The 18,123-nt window shown below is 36.7% G+C and overlaps 1 protein-coding gene across 1 annotated transcript; it reads left to right on the top strand.

Annotated features, from left to right (window-relative positions):
* Window positions 1–1,429: 1,429 nt before the first annotated feature.
* ypel2b (yippee-like 2b) lies at window positions 1,430–15,186 on the top strand. The gene is made up of 5 exons (XM_059515155.1): window positions 1,430–1,675; window positions 10,843–11,072; window positions 11,295–11,338; window positions 12,215–12,323; window positions 14,437–15,186. The coding sequence occupies exons 2-5, from the start codon at window positions 10,956–10,958 to the stop codon at window positions 14,524–14,526; spliced, it is 360 nt and encodes a 119-aa protein (XP_059371138.1). The 5' UTR covers window positions 1,430–1,675; window positions 10,843–10,955; the 3' UTR covers window positions 14,527–15,186.
* The last annotated feature ends 2,937 nt before the right edge of the window (window positions 15,187–18,123 follow it).

The following is an 18,123-nucleotide window of genomic DNA, read 5'->3' as shown; positions in this document are numbered from 1 at the left end:
CCATTCTTTCATAACCATTTCTAGGAGTTTGTCAGAATTAGTGGGTTTTTGTTTGTCCACCCGCCTCTTGAGGATTGACAACAAGTTCTCAATGGGATTAAGATCTGGGGAGTTTCTAGGCTATGGACCCAAAATTTCAACATTCTGGTCCCCGAGCCACTTAGTTATCACTTTTGCCTTATGGCACGGTGCTCCATCGTGCTGGAAAATGCATTGTTCTTCACCAAACTGTTGTTGGATTGTTGGAAGAAGTTGCTGTTGGAGGGTGTTTTGGTACCATTCTTTATTCATGGCTGTGTTTTTGGGCAGAATTGTGAGTGAGCTCACTCCCTTGGATGAGAAGCAACCCCACACATGAATGGTGTCAGGATGCTTTACTGTTGGCATGACACAGGACTGATGGTAGCACTCACCTTTTCTTCTCCGGACAAGCCTTTTTCCAGATGCCCCAAACAATCGGAAAGGGGCTTCATCGGAGAATATGACTTTGCCCCAGTCCTCAGCAGTCCATTCACTATACTTTCTGCAGAAGATCAATCTGTCCCTGATGTTTTTTTGGAGAGAAGTGGCTTCTTTGCTGCCCTTCTTGACACCAGGCCATCTTCCAAAAGTCTTCGCCTCACTGTGTGTGCAGATGCGCTCACACCTGCCTGCTGCCATTCCTGAGCAAGCTCTGCACTGGTGGCACTCCGATCCCGCAGCTGAATCCTCTTCAGGAGACGATCCTGGCGCTTGCTGGACTTTCTTGGACGCCCTGAAGCCTTCTTTACAAGAATTGAACCTCTTTCCTTGATGTTCTTGATGATCCTATAAATTGTTGATTTAGGTGCAATCTTAGTAGCCACAATATCCTTGCCTGTGAACATGTGAAGCCATTTTTATGCAACGCAATGATGGCTGCACGCGTTTCTTTGCAGGTCACCATGGTTAACAACGGAAGAACAATGATTTCAAGCATCACCCTCCTTTTAACATGTCAAGTCTGCCATTCTAACCCAATCAGCCTGACATAATGATCTCCAGCCTTGTGCTCGTCAACATTCTCACCTGAGTTAACAAGACGATTACTGAAATGATCTCAGCAGGTCCTTTAATGACAGCAATGAAATGCAGTGGAAAGGTTTTTTTGGGATTAAGTTAATTTTCATGGCAATGAAGGACTATGCAATTTATCTGATCACTCTTCATAACATTCTGGATTATATGCAAATTGCTATTATAAAAACTTAAGCAGCAACTTTTTCAATTTCCAATATTTATGTAATTCTCCAAACTTTTGGCCACGACTGTATACTAAACGAACAAATTAGATTTTGACGACAACTTCTGCCTAAACTCAGTTATCGCTGCAGGTAGATACCAGCCTTAATAATGATTGGTTGATTTTTTCACGTTCTGTCCAATCAGCGTAGTGTTGCTATGCCTCTGCGCCTCAGTGATTGGTGGAAGCAGTTGTCATTCGCGTTGTAGGTAATGTACAGTGTGATTGTGCCCCGACTCAACTTGATTTACATGCACCACGTCCACACTCCACGCTGACCGCGAGAGAAGCGGGAGACGAGGGCGTCTGTTGTGATAGGAATCCACAGTCAAAGTTTACTGTGAATCCTGATTTACTTTCACGGAAGAGGAGCACGTGCCACTTTCTCACCACTTCAATTTCTTCTTTTCAAAGGTAAATGCTTGACATTTTAACGAGTTGTTAAATATGAAAGTTTGGTATAGTCATCTACTTTATGTAAGTCATGTCAACTGATCTTGACAGTGAGCTGTGTAAGAGCATCAGGTTATGATGACAGTTTTGCATTAAAGTAGTGCTGGAGATGCTGGATGGTGTGATGTACTGCAGGTCCGCAGTGGTACTGCTGATGCTTGTTTATCTAATACCTCCACCATCACATCCAGCATCAGCATCACTGCAGCAACACTATCATCTCTGACACTGATCTCCTTAATCGTTGTGTCATGTGCATGACATGTAAGTGCTATCAAACATAAATGAAGACTTTTTTTAATTTAGGGCTGCATTACTCTGCACTTTTTATCCAATCTGCGTCATGTCTGAGCTCTCCTGGAGATAAACATTGCAGACCTACTTTCAACTTTATATATATATATTAAGAACTAAAACTAATTTCTATGTGTGTGTGTGTGTGTGTGTGTGTGTGTGTGTGTGTGTGTGTGTGTGAAATATTTATATAAAAAAAACAATATTCAGCATAAAAAACATAATATTTAATAGACTATTTAACACACATTTAACATTCAATACTTGGAATATTAGAATATGTAATAATATTCAGCATGAATAAAATTGATAATTTAAATGAACTGAATACAATTTAATATATTTAGAACACTTTTAAATAAAATTGCAATATAATATTTAGCATGCACAGAATTGATTATTTAATGGAGAAGAACAACCAAATGATCTGGTATTTAACATTTTTAATTGAATGTTATCTAATATTTAATACTCAGAAAACAAAATTCTGTAGAATATTTATTACCACCGACCCACATCACTATAACACTACAATTCATGACCACACAAACACAGATTTAGCACTTTTCATGGACTTTTTGACTTGTATTATATTGGCTGTGATTCAAAACCTTGAAAGCTCTCTAACTAGACAGCATTGATGGGTTTGAATTCATATTACTTTAAAGACCGCTATACTGCAGCATTGAGCAGTAGGTTGAGTTATCAACCTGTGAAGTGAAGTGATATTGTGATGTGATGATCACATTTCAACAAGTCTCATATTTTACTGCCTTTTTTAGTGTGAACTCGCTCTGGTATGTTGTATCAGGTTCAAGAATTCATATTAAATGTTTTTTATGGCTCTGTTGTCAGGGGTCCAATTTGAAAGCATGGTTGGGCTGCTGTCCATGGTTGGACAGTGCCAGTAGTGCAGCGTGGCTGAAATCCAGCCCCACATACTGTCTGCTGTCAGTACATGAGGTTTAGTACAGCGCAGCACTCAAACAGAGAGTTATTACATAAACAATAATAAGAATTGATTACTGTTTTATATTCAACAAGCTCTCTCGTTCTTACACGATCGAGTTCGGAGAGCTTAAATGCTGACAAGTAATTTCGGAAATACTGTCAAATTCAATCCGGTCTGCAGAGATTACGTTTTTCAGTAGTATTTCCTACAGGGGGGGGTTTGCAAAAATCATGTTCAAAATGCAGATTAGAAATCCTGTGTCAAAGTAATTACAGTTAATGCATCGCCAAAAACACAGTTAAACAAGATGCTAGGGTCTGGACAGCCAGGGAAAGATGGGACGCAGCACAAGGACATAGCACATTTCCCCCTCTTTTCTGTTTCTGCTGTTATCTCCATCAGAGCTGCTTCGGTTACATAAGGAAGGTCCTTGTGTTGCACAGGTTTTGAAGTGATGAGTGCTACAGCCCCTCTGTTACAACAAATGCATGGGAGCACTGAGCAGCAGACATTAAGGGGCAAATTAACAAAATTAAAGGTACTGCTCACAAAAAAAAAAAAAATTGGAATATAGCGCACACGTCATTGGGACTACTTTTATAGAGCTTTTTGTCATTTTTGAAGCATTGCAGACTACCGGTTAATCCTGTCTACAGGTATATCGCCCACTCCTTATTACAAACCTTTAACCAGATGCATAAACATAGCCATTATGTTAGGACTGTTGCTGCATCTAAATATACCAACTATGTACTATGCAAAAAGAGTGAAATGAGTATGTCCAATTTAAAAAGTACCTGGATGACTTACTACTTCTGTCGAGATTCTGGAGTTTGCATTTGACAAACACTTTACTTTTGCAGGAAGCCACAGGAGAGGAGTCGTGAATGGTAGCTGGTACAGTAGCTCATGTGACAAAATGGTGGAAAATGTATGTCTGGATTTCATTCATGCTGCTCATATTTATACTATATAGAACGTTTTTTTTTTATGGTTGTAAAGTAAGTTTTAAACCTAATGTACTACCTGTTAGCTAGACAACATGTGACTTTGGACACAACTTGTGTCTTAAGAGATAGTTTGACCCAGGGTTGCCAGGTCTGTGAAACAAAATCAGCATAATTGCTATCCAAAACCAGCCCAAAACTAGCCCAATCGCGTTTTTTTCTCTGGTTTTCCCCTCCGTCAGGGGTCTTCTCCATCGAAAATCACATTCCGAGTGGTATCCTCATTCGAAATAGCTTTCAGGGTGCTGTGTGTCCCAGCACGATGAGACAAAACCAATAAAACCCATTACAAACGAGGCATTTGTAGCATCCAGTGGGTACATAATTACTGATTAAAATGACTTAGACTTATACTGTCTTTTTACGCATTGCGTTGCGTATCGCGCAGCATAAACATAAAACCATGTCCGCATTTGTGATCCGAGAAACGACAAACAAGCTCTAACAGTTACTCTACACTGCTCGAAACTCACGTTTGAATCATCAGTGGCAAATTCTTTAAATATGAAAACATAAAGGCTTAGAAAATCTGACTGAATCTTTTGTTTAAATGAGTTATGTCATAATTTGCTTGCCCTTATGTTGTTCGTTCTAAACTTGTATGACTTTCTTTATTCAGTGGAAGTGATTTAACTTGAAAATTTCTTAATTTATGTTCCATAGAAGAAATAAAGTACAAGTTGGAATGACATGATTACAGCATTTCCATTTTGGTGTGAACGATCCCTAAAAACACTTGATAAAATGACTATAAAGGCCCGTTCACACCAAGCACGATAACTATAAAGATAACGATATAGTTCTAAAAATCGTTCTCAATATTAAAGTATAGCAGAGTCCACACATTAACTATAACGATAAAGGCATAGAGAAACGACATAGTTGTAATCACTTTCAGAACGATTTTTTTCTGATGAACGATAAAATCATTGACAGCCAATGAGAATAAATCCTGCTGTAATGCGCTCGAGAATTTAAAGAGGCAGATGCACGTGCGTTTAAAATAAATGGACAATATCGTTCGCTGGTGTGGACGCTAATATCGTTATCTTTTATAGTTATCGTTCTCAGTGTGAACATGCCTTAATGCATCTTATAAGCTATATTGTTTCCATCCAGCTTGTGTCCAGGTTTGTGATCTGTGTCACAGTTTATGTATAGATTCAGTGATCAGTATTTGAACTGGTTGTGCCTGAAGGTTCATCAGCATTCATGGATTGGATCAGAGCTCATCTGATGTGTTTTTGTTTGCATGATAAATCCATACTAAGACTCTCTCGCTCAACTTTTATCGCTCTGCCTGTTATGGCAAAACAAAACCTGGATTCAATTTGCAGCTGCAGAATAAGGAGGAACACAAACAAAAAATCCCAATCAAAGACATGAATAGGTTGGAAAAATCATTGGAGGGCACTAAAAGGTGGATTTGTTCATTGTTTCCTTCAGTGTGGAGTCTCAGAGGATAGTTTACATCTTCCTGAAATACTGATAACCTGATTGAACTTTTACTATAATTTATTGATGTTTTCAAACAAAACAGCTTACATTTCAGTTTAAATAATATTGAGATGGAACAGTATTAACTTTGAACAAATAAAAGTCACTTAGTCTCTCCCAAAGCTTCTGTGAGAGAAAGAGAAATCCATTATCTCATCTATTATGCATTTATCAGTAGGGTCACAAAATGCATCTTTTGGTTGACAGTAAACTGTAAGAAAACACCACAAGGTCTTTCAGCATTGTGTCCTGAGCAAACTCGCAGAGTCCTTAAATACCAGCACGGGTCAGGGTGTGGAACTGGGGCGAGAGCAGGTCAGCAGAATGCTAGAGGGTTTATTTGTGGATGTGTTGCAGTATGAGTATGCATTTGCCCCAGCCGAAGGTTGTGTGTTTGTGTGGGAAAGCACTTCGATCTATCAGTAGACTCTTTATTCTCCAACCCCACGCTTTGGCGGGGAAACAATGGACAGAACATAAGAGCCGCTTTTTGTTCCAGACTCTTAAGACGTGCTCACCCGGCCTCAACAAAGCCTTCTGACTGAAGGAGTCAAAAAAAAAAAAACTGGTGCATGCAAACACACTTGCTAACCTTGTTCCTGTAGCTCAATTGGTAGAGCATTGTGTTATCAAGCGCAAGGTTGGGGGTTCGATTCCCCGGGAACACATGATAGGTAAAAATTGATAGCCTGAATGCACTGTAAGTCGCTTTTGATAAAAGCATCTGCTAAATGCATAAATGTAAATGTAATGTAATGCTAACCGATGGACATTCTTAAAGGTGAAGTGTGCAGTATCTGCACCACTACTGAACAAAATAGAAAGAGGCTTTGATTGTGTGGAAATGGCCACTATGATGTTGGGGTGTTGTGGGTGGTTGCAAAGGCATTAAAGCTTAAAGAGACCAAAGTATCTAGTAGATATCTATATTAAATATTATTCTATATCTATAGCACACCTTTCAGCAAGTCACATGATTAAGCAGTATTATTTATGTACTACTATAGTATTTATTAAAGGGGTCATATGATGCTATTTAAATTTCTCCTTTCTCTTTGGAGTGTTATAATCTCTTGGCTGATCTGCACAAAGATCTGCATTAAGAAGATCTGTAAAGTTATATAAAAAAAGACTCCAATCCAAAGAGATATTCTTTATAGAAGTTAAGAGCCAACCATGCCTACCTAAAATGGCTCATTCTCATACAGCCCAACATATCTACGTAATGATGTGGGAATATTTGCATAACACTGCCCAAATGTTCAGGGGAAGAAAGAAGGCGTAACTTTTATTCTCACTGTTGTTGCAGGCATCATGTTGTGGAGACGCTGTGTGTTTCATTGTGAAAGTGAAGCTATTTTGTTTGGCCTTCCCAAAGAGGACACAACTAGAAATCAGTGGTTAAGTTGTATTTACAACACTGTTCTGGAATAGTTCAACCCAAATATTCTGATGTGTGCAGGGGAGGCACTGCAAGTACATGACTGTCTCTGCGCTCGCTTGACTAGCGCCTGGCACTGAAGTGAAATGGAGCATGTGTCTGAAATGTCTCCCGTTCTCAGTTGTTCTGCGACTGAATAAATTCAGTTCTAGTCAAGAGAAAAAGTTACAGGTGGCCAATCCTAGCCCCGCCCCTGCGTTAATTGCATTAAATATTTTTAACGCGTTAAACTGAGAAAAATTAATCGCCTGCTTTAACGTGCTAATTTTGACACTACTAATATATTTATACATAAATGTTATATATATACATCAACACCGTGCCACTGGCAGTTGTTGATCCATTTCCACCGCGGTGGTAAAAATCTGCCACCGTCATATAACTAGTCTAGCGTTTCTGACTCACAGCCTGTAAGTACATTTTCATATGTAAAGTATTTGCCACTGATGAATCAAACACGAGTTTTGAGCAGTGTAGAGTAGCGCTTGTTGTTTGTTGTTTCTTCAATCACAAATGCAGACATGGTTTTTAAGTTTTTTGTCTTTTAGTATTTTTGATGAAGAAAAGAGTTGGGAATAAATTACAATTATGTTGCAAAATGATGAGATAATTTCAATAGTGAATAAAACATTAAAAACAATTATTATAAAAAGTGGCTTACCGATACTTTGAAACATTTGATAATTATTAAATTATTATTATTTTTATTTCTTAATTTTTTTTGAGGCAACATTAATTAAATTGAATAAAGGGTATAGCAAACAGAACTGGGAATAAGGAGGATTGAAAAGTTTATTAACAAATTGCGAAATCAAGTAACTAAATGAATAGGAAAATGAAAAGGATGTTTTATAAAGTAAAATAATTGAATATAAATATGATGGCAAAAAGATTGTGGAATATTCTTAAAATAATGGGTAGAAAATCAGGTCAAACTCCTTTTTTTAAATGAGATTACTTTGTGTAATTAATTTGCTGTTTATTTTAATGACTTTTTCATAAATTACATAAATTAAGAGTAGAAATGTTCGGATCTTCCATCAAGTGAAAGTCAAAGAAGCAAAGGTAACTCCTCTACAGAAAATGTTCTAAGTAAAGTGTTTGAAACGAAAATTTGTTGTGAACAAATTAAATTCTTCTTTAAGAAGAAGAATTTATTCTCTGATTTTCAGCATGCATATATCAAGAAGGACATTCAACAGGAACAGCATTAACACAGATGACAGATGATTGTTTAGTACAGATTGATGATAATTTATTAGGAGAATTACTGTTAGATATTAGCTCTGCTTTTGATGTATTGGATCATAAATGATTGCTGGAAAATGTAAATGTTATAAATTTACTTGTCAGAAAGTTGTCTAACTTATAGGAGGCAATGTGTATTTTATAATGGAAGTTATTCAGAAATGAAACCAATTTGGTGTGCCTCAAGGAAGTTGTTTAGGACCATTGTTATTTTCTATTTTTACCAATGATCTTCCTTTGGTTTTAAAGTGTGCAAAGAATAGTTATGTACCCAGATGATACAACATTCAATCAACCAGCAACTTCAATTGAAAACTATCTGTGGATTTAGATGAGGAGTTATGGAATAATAAGATGGTTCAGAATTTGACAAAAAAGTATTGTGTTTGGATCAAATTCAAAACTTAAACTCAAACCACAATAAATTTGTTTGTAAAGAGTGTGCTTTTTGAACAGGTAGAGGAAATCAGACTTCTTGGATTTATGCTAGACAGTAGGCTGAAGTGGTTAAAAGAGATAGAAAATGGGAATAACAGTTATGGGAAGAGGTCTATCAGTTATTAAGAGATGTGCAAAATTGTTACCACAGTATTGCATCTCTCAAATTTTGCAAACAATGGTTCTTACTTATTTAGTGGTATGGTCGAGTGCATCAAGTAAACATTTAGAAAAATTACAGTTAGTCCAGAATAAAGATGCACGACATACTCTGAACTGTTCTAGAAGGGTTAATATTATGAGAATGCACAAAATTCTAGGTTGGCTACTTTTGAAAGATAAGATAATTGTTTCTTTGTTTCTTTTTTTTTTTTTAAGAAATATTTCAGTGTCTAGAGTTCCAAGTGCACTGTACTGTCAACTTTTGTTTAGTAGTGCTAGTCATAATTTTAACACCAGGCATGCATCAAAAAGATATTATAGAGAGGAATAAAAACATGGAATGATTTGCTATAGGACATTACATGGTTTTTTTATAAGTAAAATGACAAATAACAAATCATTAAAGAAATATTTAATGGCACAGTTTATACAGTAAATTGTTGATTTTGATGTTTTGAATGAATTTTGGGTTTGTATGTTTTAATGTATTAGTTTTTATTGTTATGGATAAATGTAATTTTGTTTGTTGTTGTTTTTTTTTGCTTGTTGGACCCCAGGGGGGTATTCCAGAAAGCAGGGTTAACTTACTGTGAACTAAAACCTGAACTCTCGGTTGATTAACCCCAAACCTTGCTTACTCGAGGTATGTGGTTCCAAAAACTCGTCCGGGAGTAAGTTAATTCAACTCAGAGTATGTTCCTGGTTAAGACTCAAGACATTCTCAACAGAGCGACGAATCGACGAGTCACTATAGAAACGGGCGCTAAGAAAACACGCGCCATGCTGTTTCTTTCTTCTTCTTTTGTTAATTAGTTGTTTACATGCTTAGAGCATATCTCCACCTAATTGATGGCGGTGCAATCATTTTTATTTTTTTCCATTTAATCTTTAATACTTGAGAATGTGAATTATATTGTTTGTTTTATGCTAATTATACATTAAGTCATATCAGATATGTATTTTGATTTAGAATTTAGACATTATAGAAAAATGCCACTCCATGCAGTGAGATATAACATATAATAAATAAAATATATAAATATATATAAGTTAAACCTTACCTTGTCATAGTGTTTTATAATTTATACATACCTCTTAATACATAATTTACAGATAACTCTTATATATGCCAATAAAAGAAATAATCATATTAGAATAATATATTACCTTATTTATTACTTATATTAGCGCTTCCTCATTAACATATATATATATATATATATATAATAGGCTATATTTCATATTCTAATATTATATAATGTTGTGCGGTATCTGTCACGCCCACTGAAGGCTCGCTGAAGTGAACTAATCGTGGATCATAACCTGCTCTGGAGCAGGTTATGTTCAGAGAGTGAGTTGCTATGACAACTAACATAACCTGAAAGTTACCTCTGTTTTTGGAACCGAAAGTTGAGGTTATCCATTTACTTACTCTTAAACATACCCGGGTATGTCACATAACCTGCTTTCTGGAATACCCCCCAGGAAGAATAGTGGCTAATGGGGATCCAAATAAACAAATAATTAACTATATTTTAAACCAAAACCTAAAAAAATAAAAAATAAATATATATATATATATTTCATTCATTCATTTATTTGTATAAAATACTACTAACAAAACTCTGTATATATATGTATGTATTTGTATTGTATGTATTTGTATGTAAAAATTTTATATAATTTATATTATTTATAAGTATACATAAAAAATTCTTAATATATACATATATGTGTGTGTGTGTGTGTGTGTGTGTGCATATATGTACGTATACATAATAATTATACACAGTACACAAACATACTGTAGTATGTAAAAATAAACCTTTATTTTGAATCGATTAAACGTGATTAATCATTTTGCAGCCCTACTTCTTATAAGATTAATTCTTTCAGGAATTGTTAGTTTCACACTGAAGATTCAGTAGCGTGTTCGATTCTGAATAAGAACTGGTTCTTGATTCCTAATCTTCCTAAAATACTACATCTGAGCAATAATAATGTAACCTTGTAGATAGTCCTGTCCCAAACTGACGGCACCAGTTGACTCCGAGGTCATTCACCCCAGGACATCCCTGTGTGTGTGCAGGTGTATACCTCCCACCCCGCCCCACCACGGCCCTCACCTGTGTGTTGCGGTGCTTCCCTTGTGAGCCGACCTGGGCCGGCAGCCCCTTCTTGCACCGCCCACCGACCCGGCCCATGGTCACCATGACACGCTCCAAAACTTTCCAGGCGTACCTGCCCAGCTGCCACCGTACCTACAGCTGCATCCACTGCAGAGCACACCTCGCCAACCACGACGAGCTCATCTCCAAGGTGATCAACGAGACGAGAATTAACGACCTGACAACAGCTGCAGGAACCGGATGTGAACAAACATGTTTGTTAAGCATATGAAGCTCACAGATTAGAAGATCAACACATGCTGTTTAATATCACATCAGATAACAAAACAGATACTGTAGTTTCAGATTAACTTTGGTTATGATATTATATGCAGCTCTCTAAAGCATGTGTCTCTTTTTCTTTTTCTTTTAGTCATTTCAAGGAAGTCAGGGCAGAGCATATCTGTTCAACTCTGTGTAAGTTGTTTCTTAGTTTTTACCTGGGTATTTGAGTGTACAGTTATGGTATTCGAAGAAATTGCATGTTTTTTTGTTTTTTGATTAAAAATACAGAGAAAACCGTAATATATATATAAAAAAAGGTATTTAGTCCTGTGATGGCAAAGCTGCATTCAGCATCATTACACCAGTCTTTAGTGTCACATGATCCTTCAGGAACCATTCTAATATGCTGATTTACTGCTCAAGCGACATTTATTATTATTATCAATGTTGAAAACAGACATTCTGCTTAAATGTTTTTGGAAACCTTGATACACATGATTGTTTTTGTGATTCTTTTTTTAGCTATTTTCACTTTTGTTGGATGTTTCCATCCACCTATTTTTATGCACATTTTAGAACACAGCATAAAAAAACACTGAATGGAAATGCCAAAATGTTCATAAATTCGAAAACAATTTATTTCAGAGAAAATAGCAAATAACCTACAATGGAAACATTTACCAAATTAATTCCTTGAAACCTGTGATGTGATTGGATTATTTGAATCACTTTTAAATGCCTGAGCCAAAGTCTGTCATCAAAATGATTTGGTATAATCAAAACTGTCACACGATTACGTTAATAAACATCAGGCATCCGAACACAAGATGACAATGTTTGTTATTGCAAGTAATTTAATATGTAGGCAAAAACAGCCACAGGATTGCAGCAACTTGAATTTTTGGGTGGAAACACAGCTAATGCTAAAGTCTTGATCAATTGAATACATTATTCGTAAATAAAAGTATTTTTTTCTTTACAAAAAATAAAAGAAAATCTTGTCTACTATGTTTCCATAAACCTAACTGTAGCTTCCTGTGCATGACTGTGTCTCACTTGTCTCGTCAGGGTGAACGTGGGATGTGGTCCTGCAGAGGAGAGGGTTCTGCTCACCGGCCTTCACGCTGTGGCAGACATCTACTGTGAAAACTGCAAAACCACACTGGGGTGGAAATATGTAAGAAAACACTCACAACACATAAAAAGTTCAAGGACATTTATATAAAACTGACATCACATCATAACACAGGTCAAAGCAGGACAGATTCCTTGCATGGTGTCCATTTTTAATCAGCAGCTGTGCCACATGCCGATTGTTTTTTCCCAGCACTGGTGGATTTCCGGTCGCCCTTGACATGGAGTCTTAACCGATGCAAACACCAGTAAGCACATAAACAAGTATACCTTCCCATAGTGGCCTGTTTATTTATAAGCACGTCAGATATTTATGGCAATGTGAATGCAGACTTTTGAGAGTAGCAGGGAGGTTTGACCCAGTGCCCTTCTCCAGAAATCTGATGAGTGCTCCCTGCTGCCTGCATCCATCAGCTATAAAAAGAAAAGACAAACAGGATATTAAATGCATTAGTGAAACTTTTTTGTCCTACCTATTTATTAAAGAATAAATTTCATGTCAGGGATAAAACTGCCACAATACAATAATAAAGAAATAATAGATCAATTCATTGATTCAATTCTTAAGTTGTTTATGACATCATCTTTTATTATTATTTCCAAAATGCAGGGGGGAAAAATGCTTTGAAATAAGGTTCCATTTGTTAACACTGCTTAACGACATTAGTTAACATAAACTTACAATGAAAAATACTCCTGAAGCATTTATAATCATACATTATTAAAATAAAAAATCATATCAATTAATGCTATTTAATGGACCTGAGCTAACATGGACTAACAATGAACAGCTGAATTTTTCATAACTAATGTTAAAAAAAGCTTATCATAAGATATCATAATAAATGTATTTCCCACTGTTAATGTTAGTTATGCATTAAATAAAGTTACAAATGGAACCTTATTGTAAAGTATTATCAAATAGGATAAATAAAAATGGAAATAATATCATAGGACACCTGCAGACATAACTGACAAAGTTTGACCTTTTTATAATAGGGCAAGACAAGTTCAGGTTGTAAAAATGTCATTTGGTGCAACTCTCCATAAAACATAATATTTTTATTTAATAATTCATAATATTTGGGAAAAAAAGCCTTGAAATGATTAACATGTATAATTTCAAATGTATGAATGAATAAAATATATTTTATTACTTTTATTTGATGGTTACACAACATGTCCTTTTTAGTGTCATTATAGAAATAGTTCACCAAAAAAATACAATTCAGTCATCAATTACTCAACCTCACGTCGTTCCAAACCCGTAAGACCTTCAGTGATCTTCAGAACACAAAGATATTTTTTATGAAATCCGAGAGCTTTCTGACCCTGCATAGACAGCCAGTGTAACTAAAACGTTCAAGGCCCAGAAAGGTATTAAGGACATCATTAAAATAGTCCATGTGACATCAGTGGTTCAACTTAATTTTATGAAGCTACCTTTTGTGTACAAAAAAACTAAAGTAACACATTTATTCACCAATTTCTTCTTTTCCATGTCAGTCTCCGCCACGTTTTCATGAAAGTATGATGCATGAGTGCATTCTTCTACTGAAAACAAATCGCAGCACATCCAGGTTCTACGTCATGCATCATGGTGCTATCGTGAGTGCGTGTCGAAGACTGTCACAGAAGAGAAGACATTGTTAAATAACGTAATTATTATTATTTTTATTTTTTTGCACATAAAAAGTATGCTCTTAGCTTCATAAAATTATGGTTGAACCCCTGATGTCACATGGATTCATTTAACAATGTCCTTATTAGCTTTCTGGACCTGGAATATGGTAGTTGTGTTGATGTCTGGGTCAGAAAGCTCTTGGATTTCATCAAAAAATATCTTGGTTTGTGTTCTGAAGATGAATGAAGGTCTTACGGGTTTGGACCGACATGAGGGTGAGAAATTAATGACAGAATTTTCATTTTTGTAAACAGCCTTTGCAAATACAAATACCTTTACAAACCTTGACCTACACCTTTGAATTGTAACTTTACTTGAAAATGGCATTGAAAAAAGACCAAACTATATTTAAGCTTTGTTAAAGAGTTTTCTTATCATGGACAGTCTATTGCTGACCTATAAATGATAAGAGGTTTCATATCCAAGTTAGTCCTGCGGTCAATATCGTTTCTCACTTTCCTCCTGCCCCCAGGAACATGCCTTTGAGAGCAGTCAGAAGTACAAGGAAGGCAAGTTCATTATCGAGCTCGCCCACATGATCAAGGACAACGGCTGGGACTGAGCGAGCGTCCTGGAGAGAGCAACGGGTGGATGGTGAATGTGTGGGTGAATGACTGACTTTGGTTTGCCATTACCCTCTTAAACCCTCTTCTACCCTCCATCTTCTGCTGACACACAGACACCCCTCAACAGACCAGAATCTGGAGAGCAGGCCACCCCAGGGGGCTTTGTGTGTCTTGAGGAGAGCGCGCATGTGTGTGTGTGTGTGTGTGTGTGTGTGTTTGTGTGTCGGGCCCGGCACATGGAAGCACACTGAGATACATGAATGCATACACAAGGTGTACAGACAAACGTGTGTAAAAGCAACAGCATTCCGCATGTCACACTCATCTCAGCCTGATGGTTTATACTACAAGTGGCTCTATTCATACGCGCATATGACATAAGGCAGGGCTCGGGAGGCGCGTTGTGCTTGGCAGGATCAGGGTCACGAGTTCGCCGAGCTGATGGGGCTTTCTCCACTTTGAGTCAGTGAGAAACTACCAGGCTGACCTTTCTGAATTCAGCTGAGGTCTGCACCATCTGCGCCAGTGAGGACTGGCATGAAGAAATCTCTGAATGGAGCTCCGACAGAGCAACAAACAGGGCTTAAAGGAATAGTTCACACAGAAATGAAGATTCATTTCTTTGCAAGAATTTTTTTTTATCAGAACAGATTTGGAGAAATTTAGCATTGCATCTCGTGCTTACCAACATCCTCTGCACTGAATGGGTGCCGTCAGCATGAGAGTCCAAACAGCTGATAAAAACTTCACAATAATTCACAAGTAACTCCAGGGCATGAATTACTGTTTTGTGAAGTGAAAAGCTGTGTGTTTGTGAGAAACTAATTAATTATTAAGACATTTTAACTTTAAAATGTTGCTTCTAGCTAAAATATGAGTCGTCTATCCATAAAAATGCTTTCTCTATAGTGAAAAAGTTGTCTCGTCTGAATCAGGAGAGAGATATGCACAGATCGAGCACTGTTTACGATTGAAAGCAGTCCAAAATGTTTCTTGACAAATTTTGATTGTGATGCGAGAGGACAACTGGGGATGGATTTTTTTTAACTGGAAGAAGTGTTATTACGCATTATGGACTATAGTTTGGAATAAAGCCATGGTTTAAAGTTAAAATGCCTTGATGCCTTGACGCACAGCTTTTCACAAGTCATTAACTGATGGACTGGAGCCGTATGGATTACTTGTGGATTATTGTGATGTTTTTATCAGCTGTTTGGACTCTCATTCTGACGGCACCCATTCACTGCAGAAGATCCATTGGTAAGCAAGTGATGTAATGTTAAATTTCTCCAAAATCTGTTTAGATGAAGAAACAAATTCAAAAACATCTCGGGTGGTCTGAGTTTGAGTAAATTCAGCAAACTTTCATTTTTGAGTGGAGAATTCCATTAAAGGAATACAATTTTAGTTTGCCACTTTATGAAGAATCGCTTTTTATTCCCAAAAAGTTAGTTGCTTTGTATAAAAGCATCTGCAAAATTACTAAATGTAAAGGAATGAGAAGTCACAATGAGAACTATTTCTTTTAACCATCTAAAAAATGTACAGTGAAGTTTACTGTCATGCTTTCAGCATAAAATTACCATTTTTCGATTCTGGATGAAACATGGGCATAATTAAGTGAATGTAAACCTTTGCGTATAGCAGTTTACAGGTCTTGTATCTGGACATCTTTGTGTCGGTATTCCATGTTCCAACAGTTTGTGGTGTTCCCAGTCTCACAGTGTTCATTTGTACTGACTGCTCTTGCTTGTTAGTGGACCTTTGGGGAATAAGGACATAAGATGAGACTGTACACCGCCTATCTGTTAGGTTCTTTACATGAAAAACATAATTCATCATAGTTCCTCTGTACCCAAGACAACTAAAAGACACTTAAGTGTCTCCCAAAATCATCACCAAAGACCCAACTGCAAATTAGTTGACTTGACAAAAAAAAAAAAATATATTTTTTCTTGTTTCTGTTTTTTTTTTTTTTTTTTTTGGGTGCAGGGAATGTTGGGATGTGGGTTTGTGTATAATGGAAAAACAAGCTTCTTGATTTGTTTTACTGACACATAATTTAAATGACTTGGTAATATACATGAGCATAAACATATTGATTCACATATTGATAACTGATTTTCATGTGTCAGGGATTAAATTGTTGCATTTGTTATCTGAGCATTATCACGCTTTATGTCTGGACTCCAAACTTTAATACTTTTGTATTCCAGTAAGTTTCAACTGTAGTGTATTTTATAAATGGATGAGGAGAGGATAATGTTATTGGAACTCCCATCAACATTGATATGAAATGTCAATAAAACAATAAAACTTGTTTTACTTACTTAAAATGTGATCCTTTTCTTTTGAGGAGTAAGGAGATATGTAAAAGTTGGCAGAGTTGCTCTTTTCCATACAATGAAAGAGGAGCAGGGCCAAAATATACAGTACACCAACATTTTAGTTATTTATTTTTGTTTGTTTTTTTCTATTCACAGTAGCTTTTTCTCAAAATACTTTCTTTTATGTTCCACAGAAGAAAGTCGTACAGGTTTGGAACAACATGAGGGTGAGTAAATGATGGCAAAATTTCCTTTTTGGGATGAAGAAGTTTATAAATGGTATATGTTTACATTTAAGTCCACTTAAATGTTTTATTTATGTATTTATTTTATTTAATTTATTCATTTATGGAGCTTGACGTCCCAGGTTTCATTCATTATTCTTTTATGGAAAAGAGCAGCTTGGACATTCTGCTAAACATCTCATTTTATGTTCCACAGAAGAATGACTTTTTGGAATGAGATTAAACATTTTGTCTGAAAAATAACTTCTCTGTTTTGTCTTTAAACTAAAGTGTAACACTTCAAATCAAACTCAGCTTGTTTTGCAGATACACTTCAGTCCCACCTTCAACGCTGCAAGTGAACCAAAAATCCAGATGGGGTCTCACCCTAACAAACAGACTATTATTTCAATATGGACAAGCTTAAAATACAAGATGGTTGCTGCTCTCACTCCTCTGTTGTTCCAGGGAGTGTGCCAGTCTTTCCATTTGCCCTGCATCTCCTCTTTACACAAACAGATGGCTCTGTGTTTGCACTGGGGGCCGTGTCTCCTAGCAACTGGCTCTCTCTCGCTCCTCAAGTTGTGGAGGAGGCAGTGCAAATCTATGTCTGTGAAGGGCTGGTGTCATTCAGTGTCTGGGCCCGCGTTTATCTCACACACAGCTGGCTGCCTGAGGTTGTTTAAGGTCTGTCAGGGGTTGGGTAGTGCTCTACTGACTGTGTGGGTGAATGATATCACCTAGTGTTAATTACTCAGCTCTCCAGTGGTGGTCGATGGATGAACATGTAGACAGGAAATACAAAGAAGAGCACATAGAGTGTGTATATACTCTGGTTTATGACTGTACCCTCTGTTCTGAGTCCTCCGATGAACTTTCGCTTGTTCAGGAGTAGCCTTCATGCCTTACGTCTTGTCTAGCATGGTGATTAAACAGAACAGGGAAGTTATACCGTCGCAAATAATGTCAGAGTTAGTCAGAGAGCTGCAAGCAAGCCACAACATTTCTAGGTAATTGTGAAACACTATAAAAGAAACAGTTT

This window comes from Carassius carassius, chromosome 28 (assembly GCF_963082965.1).
Source record: "Carassius carassius chromosome 28, fCarCar2.1, whole genome shotgun sequence".
Classification (NCBI taxonomy): Eukaryota; Metazoa; Chordata; class Actinopteri; order Cypriniformes; family Cyprinidae; genus Carassius; species Carassius carassius.
This window is presented reverse-complemented; position numbering and strand designations above follow the sequence as displayed.

Excerpts from the sequence above, each read along its gene's own strand:
- ypel2b (XM_059515155.1), top strand. The coding sequence starts at position 10,956 with ATGGTCACCATGACACGCTCCAAAACTTTCCAGGCGTACCTGCCCAGC. Across the intron at positions 11,073-11,294 it reads ACGACGAGCTCATCTCCAAG|TCATTTCAAGGAAGTCAGGG; the intron begins GTGATCAACGAG and ends TTTTTCTTTTAG. Across the intron at positions 12,324-14,436 it reads CCACACTGGGGTGGAAATAT|GAACATGCCTTTGAGAGCAG; the intron begins GTAAGAAAACAC and ends TCCTGCCCCCAG.